A 9,909-nucleotide genomic window follows, 5' to 3' on the forward strand; every position below is an offset into this window, starting at 1 on the left:
GCAATCTCTGTTTTTAGTACCCCAAAGCATTTGCAGCCAGTCTTCTGGACTACGTAGGCTCCCAGGCTCAGTACCTCCACACTCTGCTGGCCATGAGTCAGAGTAACAAAGTAGAGTCCCAGCAGCATGCCGAGAGGCTCCGCTTCGCTGAGATGGCTTTAGAGGCTCTCCGCAATGTCATCAAGAACAACCCCGGTGAGATATGACACTTCCTCCAGTTCTGCTTTATCCGAAGAGCGTGTTGTTGTTTTATTTAGATGTCTTAACTTGTCTAAGCAGTTCTCTTTGTATGATTTCAGGTTCGGAGTCCGAGTGCATCGGCCATTTCAAGCTGCTCTTCTCGTTGTTGCGGGTTCATGGAGCTGGACGAGTACAGCAGCTGGTTTTGGAGGTAGAGGTTCTTCTTGGTCCCGATATCTAATTTTACTGTGATTCCCAATGTGCATTTTCCTCATACTGGTTTCCTCTGCAGGTTGTGAATACAGTGACGTCAAACCAAGAATGCGTTAGCAACATTGCTGAGTCGCTGGTGTTGTCCAACCTTTTGTTGCTGCTGCACTCGCTCCCCTCCAGTAAGAAGACACTCGGAAACAGAAAACAAATCACTGTGCTCTTTTCAGCCTTTTCTTACGTATTGTAGTGTTGTATCTGTGGATTAAAATGTGTTTTTTTTCATCATTTAGGCAGGCAAATGGTGCTGGAAACCTTGTATGCACTGACTTCCAACACAAAGATAGTCAAAGAGGCTATGGCCAAAGGTCAGTGTAATTCTATTTTTCCTTTTCCATATTTATGTGAATTCTGAGCGCACAGATGTTCATGTTCATCTGTTTGTTCCCCAGGTGCTCTGATCTACTTGCTAGACCTCTTCTGTAACTGCACACATCCTCAAGTTCGCACACAGACTGCAGAGCTGTTCTCCAAGATGACCTCAGACAAGCTGGTCGGGCCAAAGGTCAGTCTGGACAGATATGAATAGAACAATTAAAAAGATAAATGTCCTCCTCCTCGCGTTATCGTTCATCATCATCATATATCCTCGTCCCTGCCAGGTGCGTCTAACGCTGATCCGTTTCCTTCCTGGTGTGTTCATGGACGCCATGCGAGACAACGCCGAGGCAGCTGTGCACATATTCGAGGGAACGCACGAGAACCCTGAGCTCATCTGGAATGACGGCTCAAGGGAGACAGTGTCCACAACTGTCCGGGAGATGATGCTCGAGTATGACATGAGCCCAATTCAATGCTCTATTTTACCAATAGCTAGTGACAAGTTTGAAATATTGGAGTATCCTAATTGTCTAATATAATGTTTTTTCCAGGCACTTTAAACAGCAGAAGGATAATCCTGATGTGAACTGGAGAGTGAGTGCAATAATTTAATACTTGCAATAAAGCAGTGATATGCTGTTGTGTATGATTTATTGTGACATTAAATTCTTGTTTTGTGTGCTCAGTTGCCAGAGGACTTCACAGTGGCTTACGGGGCAGGACAGGGCGAGCTAGAAGTTGGTGGAGTCTTCCTGCGTATCTTTATTGCTCAGCCAGGCTGGGTGCTACGCAAACCTCGAGAGTTCCTGGTGTCTCTGCTGGAGACCCTGACTGAGCTGCTGGAGAAGAACAACCCCAATGTAAGGAGCTGCCTTACTGAGAAACACAAACAGTATTTTATGTTTCCGCTTACTCTGTTCTTACACTCACAATTTCACTTCTTCCGTCGACCTCCTGCAGGGTGAGGCCCTGGAGACGGTTACCACGGCAGCGGCGTGTCTGTTCAGCACACAGAGCCAGCTGGCCGACCAGGTTCCTCCTCTGGGTCACCTGCCTCGCGTCCTGACGGCACTCAACCACAAGAACAACGCCGTACCCAAGAGCGCCATCCGTCTCATCCACGTGCTGTCAGACAATGAGGTGAGGTGCTCAAACAGAGTGTTTCAGACAGAGTGTGAAAAGAGGTGCTGCAGCACAGCCGGTATGATAACGATAAGCATGTAAACATGTTCTAGTAGAAACCCAAAATACAAGAATGCACCTGAAAATAAACGTAATAGGTCCTCTTTAAGATTTGCCAAACAAACAATGCATTGGGTAGTTTGTCTCCTTTCTGCACTATGACACACTAAAACAGTTGTTTTTGTGTAGCTGTGTGTGCGCTCCATGGCCTCTCTGGAGACTATCGGCCCACTCATGACTGGGATGAGATCTCGACCAGACATGGCCGGATTAGCTTGTGAAGCTCTCAACCGCATGTTCCAGAAGGAGCAGACTGAACTAGTGGCCCAGGTAAACTGTCACTGTTGTTATTCATTTTATTTTGTTATGTACATCATGTTTGATGACCATGTAAAATGAATAATAATGTATTTTATTAATGATCTGAACAGGCTCTCAGAGTGGAGCTGGTGCCATACCTCCTGAAGCTACTGGAAGGAATCGGCCTGGAGACATTAGATAACCCTTCAGCTACAAAGGCCCAGATAGTAAAGGCTCTCAAGTCCATGACTCGCAGTCTGCTGTACGGAGAACAGGTATGATAGGAGCACACGACCAGCAGGATAATAAGTTAAACCCACTGAATGATTAGTACCATTAATTGTCAAAATGACATCATACTGTTCATTTATCTTATTTGAAACTCTTTGCAAATTGCTGTTTTGCAGGTGAATGAGATTCTAGCGAAGTCCTCAGTGTGGAGTGCCTTCAAAGACCAGAAACATGATCTTTTCATCTCAGAGACTCAGACTGCAGGCTACCTGACAGGTACAGTATATCTATACATCCGCTATAAAACACTTGGCATCACAAAACCTGACATTTTCTTAACAAGCAAAGCTGTTGAACTCATTTTTCTGTCAGTGTTTAAAAGGTAAGTCTTTCTCTGAGCTGTTGTTGAATCTTAATGCTTTTGCTTTATCCTAAAACAACACCTTGTGGCTGATTCCTCACTTGTGCTTAAACCCAGAGACCCTTTCTGTCTCCACATCCTATAACTTCCTGGCTCTGCCCTTCCCTTCCTCTTTGTCCTCCACGTTTCCTCCTCAGGGGTATCCACTCCTTCTCTCATGGCCGCCAGTAGCCCACTGCGAGGTGGGCTCTAGACTCCTAAGCTGGGCCCTCACAGCCCTCCTCTCTCTTGCTCTGATGCAGGTAGACTTTGACCTTGCTCCTACTGCCATTCCTCGCCTCTTTACCTCCATCTTTGACCCACACTTCATTTTCCATTCCCACCTCTCCCATCTTCACAGTGCTGACAGTAATGTCATACCATCTTCATCTCCATCCACCAACTACTAACAGAAATGGCCTTGAAAGCTGAAAATTAAAAGCTTAAAGGGAGAGTTTGGGTGTTTTGAAGTGGGTTGTATGAGGTACTTATCCATAGAGTTACCACACGGATTAAAAAGCAATGTACTGCTGTGGACAGCGGCAGCAGCAAAACATATTTTAGTCACCTAAAAGAAATGCCTAGCTAAAAAAAATCAATATCAGTCTCTTTGTAATCTATATTTAGAATATTTTCACCAGTTTAATTTGCCATCAGACAGCTATACAGTCTGTTTCTGACGGGGAACTGAAGCCGTTATCTGTGCTCTCGCCTAAGCAACCAGAGTCCATTGGAAAAAAAACTTTAATTTTACCTCGCAGAACACGGGAGTTTCTGGTCTACCGCTGCCTCAATCAGTTAGTTAGTGTTATTGTGTGACTTTGGTGTTTTACATGGTTAGTTCGGATTCACCAAAGTCACACAATAATGTAAACAAACTAACCAATCCAGGCAGGATTTTTTTTTAAGTGGCTAAAATACACAGCAGTACATTGCTTTGGAAACTCCTGTCTGCTTCTCCAAACTGGGGGCGTGCCGACTGCCATCTACTATAGTTAATATACTGACTATAGATAAGTACCTCATACAACCCTACTTCAAAACACCCAAACTATCCCTTTAAAATACTGCAGTCAATGTAGTGATCACTCCTCTATACATTCAGTAGTTGATGTCTTTACAGTAGTTTAGTACGTCATTGTAGCTCACCACTAGCGCTCCAGCTCTCCCACCTTTACTGAATCGTATCTATCTTCCTGTCACCTGTAGGTCCAGGAGTAGCAGGTTACCTTACAGCAGGAACTGGCACCACGGTAATTCCCAACGTCCCACCCCCTGTGGACAACGACATTGGAGACCAAGGCTGATGGACACACTCACAGTCACGCTCAGGCACCCAGACTGCCCTGCAGCTTCACGGCCGCAGCTCAGAGAGGGACTGTTCAGCTCCCAGACGAGGGGATGGAGAGCGAGAAAGACGGAGGAGAGCGGGCCGTCATTGACCGTCACCAAAATCTCTGCAACACCTCCTCCAGTATCACTCTCCTCTCCCCTTACAAAACGGCACTCAAGTCTTCATAAACACTTTGAAATTGTTTTAACGGATGACCACATTTGTTTTGTTTCTGTACTACATTTCTTGTTTCTTCCAATGACACACAGAGGAGTTTACTTTTTGTATGAATATATTTTTTACTCTAGATTTTTTTTCATGAGAAAGACATTGGAAGACTGAGGCGTATCATAGGTTAAAACTGTCTCTTCTCGATTATCTTATTATTCCTCTTTGTCATATCCTGATTGGCTATACTTACTGTACCCTAAATCCTGAACAGAGGATACTCAGTCTTGTTTGTGACACATTTGTGCACAGGACCTATCCACTTCTTACATAAACATGTCATTTACTAGTCTATAATGGATAATAATGGATTCTCATATGGAAAAGGAAAAATGTTAAAAAAGGAAATCTGAAAATATATGTTTATGATTTCTTCGCCCTTTTTCTCCATAAGAAAATGTCACTTGAACCCTCGGAGTGATGCTGACCTTTCGCTCGATCCACCCTTTCAAAGTTGACACAGATCTGCTCTCCAGCTGTCCAGCCTCTTATTCCTCTGATCTTAATTCACAGTTCAATCTGCTCTCTCTTTGAAGGCTACCCTTTCTGCCTCACATTTTTTAAAGTAATTCTCCTTCCCCCCCCCCAGAATGCAAAAAGCACTAGAATATTTATAAGTGAATAATAACCACCGGAAATGAGCTTCTGCTAAGACATGACGAATGACGTTGATTACGAATCTATGTGAAAGACTAGTGCAATTTGTGAAATGTTCAATGTAATATTACGTATATAAACTTTCTATATTGAATGTACATTAAAAAAAAAAAAAAATCAGTCGCACTTGTACATAAAATTTTAAGAATAAAAGGGAACCCACAGTGTTGTTCTTTTGTATTTACATTTGTGTTTGTCAAAGTAACAGATTTTTCAACAGAATGAGCAGATTATTGTTCCCTCGTGTTTGACAAGCAGGAGTCAAAAGTATTTTATTGTTTCCAAAGAAGAAAATGAACACATATTTTCTCATAGAGTGAAATGATCACAGTATTGGATGGATTTTCCCATGTCACGCCAAGTTATCTCATCTGATTTTCAGATAGATGTTCTTTATTAATCATAAATTGGGAAATTATTGTTTTTTATAAAAAAATATATTTTTTTATTTTTATTTTTATAAAAAAAATATTTTTAATTTTATTAAAAAATATATATATTTTTTATTGTTAAAAAATATATATATTTTTGTTTTTATAAAAAAATATATTTTTATTTTTAAACAAAATATATTTTTATTTTTAAACAAAATATATTTTTATTTTTTTTAATAGATGTATATATATATATATTTTTTATAAAAAAATATTTTTTTTTTTTTATTTTTATAAAAATAAAAATATTTTTTTTATTGTTAAAAAAAAGTTATTTTTATTTTTATTTTTATAAAAAAATATATTTTTATTTTTTTATAAAAAAAAAATATATATATTTTTATTTTTATTTTTATAAAAAATATTTTTTTATTTTTTTTATTTTTATTTTTATAAAAAAATATATTTTTATTTTTAAACAAAATATATTTTTATTTTTATAAAAAAAAAAAACATTTTTATTTTTATTTTTATAAAAAAATATATATATTTTTTATTGTTAAAAAAAAATATTTATTTTTATTTTTATAAAAATAATATATATATTTTATTAGGTAGTAGAGTTTCTTTTGCAAGAGAGACCTGGTCAAGACAGCAGCATTTAAATATTTGGATTCAGTCACGGTTACCATGGAGACCTTCAGTGCATCTGTCAAACCTGCAACTCTGAGAAGACTCAGTGAAGACTCCCATCATCACCTGCAGCAGTCAGTTCAACTTCATCAACACAAGGTAAGAACAGATCATCTTTGTGCAGCTGGTGTATACTTTTAGTCTTTAATGTTATACTGTACAAAAAAACTGCATAAGATTTTTAGCATTCAAAATAACTTTAGAAATCAGCTGATTTATAAGTTTGCTCTGTAAATTGTAACTGGTCCTCTTGTGAAGTTGAAGCTAAAGTAAAGACTGTTGTGTTGTGAAACACACTGTTGAATTCAACAGTGTGTTTCACAACACAAGAGTCTTATTTGATTTTTAATTTGAATATTCTCTATATAATGATGTGATTTAGCTACTGCCTTATTTATGTAGGATAACAAACTCAGTTAGCAAGATTTAGATTTAGCCACAGTTGGCCATGGCTTTCTCACCAGCTAGCTTTAAACAGACTTAATATAGCTAGCTCTCTTTTACTTTAGCTGTATGTACAGAAATTATACATTTCTATAGTATTTTCCTTTTTATGGTAAAAAATGTTTATGTCAAAACTCTGTTTAATATAAGTTGTTCATCATTTTCACAAATATTTATCAGACATTTCTAATTAAAGGGCAGTTATTTAAAAAATGCACATTGTGGGGAGGAAGGATGAATGTCTGTGTGTTATTATTCAAAGTTACACATGTCTGACTGGACTATACTTGCATATGGACACTTGTTTATTCATGTTTTTTCTCTTTGTTTTATGATGACAGTTTGACTCACAAATGGAGGGAGAATACCTGGTAGAAGTGGAGATAACCACCAGCAACGCAATGAGCTCATCAGAAGAAGAGGTAAACATAAAGAGTTGTTGTCTGTTTAGCTGAAGTAAAAGTCCCATTCCTTTTCCCTTAAACAATGTTACGTGACTGACAGAAAGCATCTCATTTTTTAATAAAAAGTCAAAGGTGTAAAACATTGTTTGTACATAAATACTTGAGATGTTAACTACAACACCCAAGGTGCATTTCTGCAAGAAACATCCAATCACAGAGCTTAAAATTATGTTACTGAAAACAACAATCTGCAGAAATTTATTTTTAAATTCAGTGAAGTGTTGTGAATTGTCTCTGTTCCATGGCAACGGTGGCTGAGGCTCATGGGTATTGTGGTATTTAAACTCGTCCGCCATGCCTAAATTACAGACAAAACATGATTTCTCAAGTTGAAATCATTAAAACTATAATATAAACCTGTAGGATCACCTGGGAGAGTTTCTATAACCGTGGTTTAATCTGTGTACAACAAACATACTTTATAACATTCAGGATGACTTAACACAGCACGTCTTAGTACCTCTCTAATGTTTTAATATGGAAAACTAGTTATTGAGAGGTCACCTCTTCTTATATTATTAGTGAGCTCCACCAATTAATATCCTCTTATGCTCTCTCTATCTTTCTCTGTCTACATATTTTTGCTTCATAGCAACAGACGGCCACAATTCCTGCCAGACCTTGTGGCGAGGGTGAGGAGAGATTCGTGGGAGAACAAATGGATCCACAGCAGCCTGCCGACACTGTGGAGGAACCACACCGCTGTGACTGGTCATTCCCAGGGCATCTGAAGGATCGTCAGAGTAGCAACCCTGGAAAAAAACCCCACACCTGCAACCAGTGTGGGAAGAGTTTCAGCCAGCCGGGAAATTTAACGCGTCATTGGCGTATCCACACTGGAGAGAAGCCCTACACCTGTGAGCTGTGTAAGAAGAGTTTCACACGCTCTGGTACTTTAAAGGTTCATCAGCGGACTCATACTGGAGAGAAGCACTACACCTGTGAGCAGTGCACGAAGAGTTACACTCGACGTGAAAATTTAAAGAATCATCAGCGGATTCATCGGTGGATTGATGCTGGAGAACAAAGTCCCACCTGTGAGAAGTGTGGGAAGGTTTTCTCATCCAAATCCTGTGCAGATTATGTACCTGAATTGTCTGAACCTGAAAAAATGACATAATCTGTAAAAGTTGTCACGAAAATATTTCAATAATATTGATACTGCATGCAACTTGAGTCGTCACCTGTTATTGTTGCTTTAATTCTTCCATCAAAGCACACACACACACACACACACACACACACACACAGTGGTGCTAGAAGTATTCAGATCTTATAAAAGTACTCATACCACAGCAAAAGTCCTGCATTCAAAATGTTACTTAAGTAAAAGTACAAAAGTATTAACATCAAAATAAAGTACCAAATGTAAAAGTACCCATCATGCAGAATGGTCAATTTCAGATTCATATATATTATATTATTGTATTATAATTAGGGCTGTTGATCGATTCAAATATTTAATCACGATTAATCCCATGATTGTCCATAGTTAATCTCGATTAATTGCAAATTAATCACACGTTTTTTATCTGTTCAAAATGAACCTTAAAGGGAGATTTGTCAAGTATTTAATACTCTTATTAACATGGGAGTGGGCAAATATGCTGCTTTATGCAAATGTATACATATATGTATATATATTTATTATTCAAAATCAATTAACATCACAAAACAATGACAAATGTTGTCCAGAAACCCTCACAGGTACTGCATTTAGCATAAGAAATATGCTCAAATCATAACATGGCAAACTCAAGCCCAACAGTCAAAAATCTTTATTTATATAACACCTTGAAAACGCAGTTACAAAGTGCTTTGCAATAAAAACAGAACACATTTAAAACAGGGATATCAAAAGGTACTAAAAAGCCAATAACTCATATATTTAAATAATAATAATTAAATAAATCCCTAAATGAAGTATTTCCCCACCAGAATGTTATTCCCGACAGTGTGGACAGGACCTTGAGAAATTATAGGTTGCTTAAGTTTTCTTTTAAGGATAAACAATAAAAAGTCATTTTTTTTACAGTAAAAATCAGCATCCTGACAGTTTGTATGAGTTTTAATCACACCATTAGGCTTTTAAATAGTTTTGATATGTTTGGCTTTATTTATTATTATGCTCATATTTTTAAAAAACATTGTATGATTGTATTACTTTAGTTTTAGGGCATTTTTTTACAATATCATCAAACATTGAATACTGTAGATGCTGCGGATGAAATGAAGAGCCTTATTAAACAGAGACTGAGGGAAAGGTGGGAAGCAATGGGAGGAAGAGAGAAAAGGACGGTGTTTTACAGAGTTCAATGGAAAGTGGGAGAAATGAGGTGTGTGGGAAGGAACAGGAGAGATGAGACAATATCAACACTTAGATTTGAACACACTGGACTAAACAGCACACTAATTAAAATAGGTAAACACGACACAGGTAGATGTAATTAGAGGAAAACAGTGGAGCATGTTGTGTTGCATTGTGAGAGATATGAGGAAGAAAGAAGGCATTTGATTCAAGGCCTCAAAAAGATTAAAGTACACTTTGATTTAATAGATATTCTACAAAAGAACTCACTAAATGAGTGTTATAGAACATTATTTCAGTATCTTAGACAACTTAATATGATTGGAAAAATATGAGGTTGTTTGTTTTCTTCTTTTTTTAATATAGTAATTATAAACCAGAATGATCCTTACTCCAGACCAGCTGGTGGCGGTAATGCACCAAATTGTTGTTTGCCAACTGCCAATAAACCTCAAAGAAGAAGAAGGAGATGCTGCGGATCTTCTCAACACCGGAAGTCCCTGAACTCCACACGGTCGTATTAG

The 9,909-nt window shown here is 38.0% G+C and overlaps 2 protein-coding genes across 6 annotated transcripts in view; both read left to right on the forward strand.

Moving 5' to 3' along the window:
• LOC119480476 (dnaJ homolog subfamily C member 13-like) overlaps positions 1-5,271 on the forward strand; it is a 33,900-nt gene extending 28,629 nt beyond the window's left edge. For all 5 annotated transcript variants that reach the window (XM_037756757.1, XM_037756758.1, XM_037756761.1 and 2 more), the window contains 13 exons: positions 18-195; positions 300-391; positions 473-572; positions 684-758; positions 843-955; positions 1,053-1,222; positions 1,323-1,365; positions 1,458-1,631; positions 1,732-1,911; positions 2,143-2,283; positions 2,385-2,528; positions 2,661-2,760; positions 4,094-5,271. In XM_037756757.1, the coding sequence (XP_037612685.1) occupies positions 18-195; positions 300-391; positions 473-572; positions 684-758; positions 843-955; positions 1,053-1,222; positions 1,323-1,365; positions 1,458-1,631; positions 1,732-1,911; positions 2,143-2,283; positions 2,385-2,528; positions 2,661-2,760; positions 4,094-4,191 (1,608 nt within the window). In that variant the 3' untranslated portion in view covers positions 4,192-5,271. The remainder of the gene's footprint in view (positions 1-17; positions 196-299; positions 392-472; positions 573-683; positions 759-842; positions 956-1,052; positions 1,223-1,322; positions 1,366-1,457; positions 1,632-1,731; positions 1,912-2,142; positions 2,284-2,384; positions 2,529-2,660; positions 2,761-4,093) is intronic.
• Positions 5,272-6,134: 863 nt separating this feature from the next.
• Positions 6,135-8,248, forward strand: LOC119480483 (zinc finger protein 415-like). Its single transcript, XM_037756774.1, has 3 exons — positions 6,135-6,268; positions 6,955-7,035; positions 7,670-8,248. Exons 1-3 carry the CDS (start codon positions 6,167-6,169, stop codon positions 8,195-8,197), a joined length of 711 nt encoding a protein of 236 aa, XP_037612702.1. The 5' UTR covers positions 6,135-6,166; the 3' UTR covers positions 8,198-8,248.
• Positions 8,249-9,909: the final 1,661 nt, after the last annotated feature.

This window comes from Sebastes umbrosus, chromosome 21, assembly GCF_015220745.1.
Source record: "Sebastes umbrosus isolate fSebUmb1 chromosome 21, fSebUmb1.pri, whole genome shotgun sequence".
In the NCBI taxonomy this organism is placed as follows: Eukaryota; Metazoa; Chordata; class Actinopteri; order Perciformes; family Sebastidae; genus Sebastes; species Sebastes umbrosus.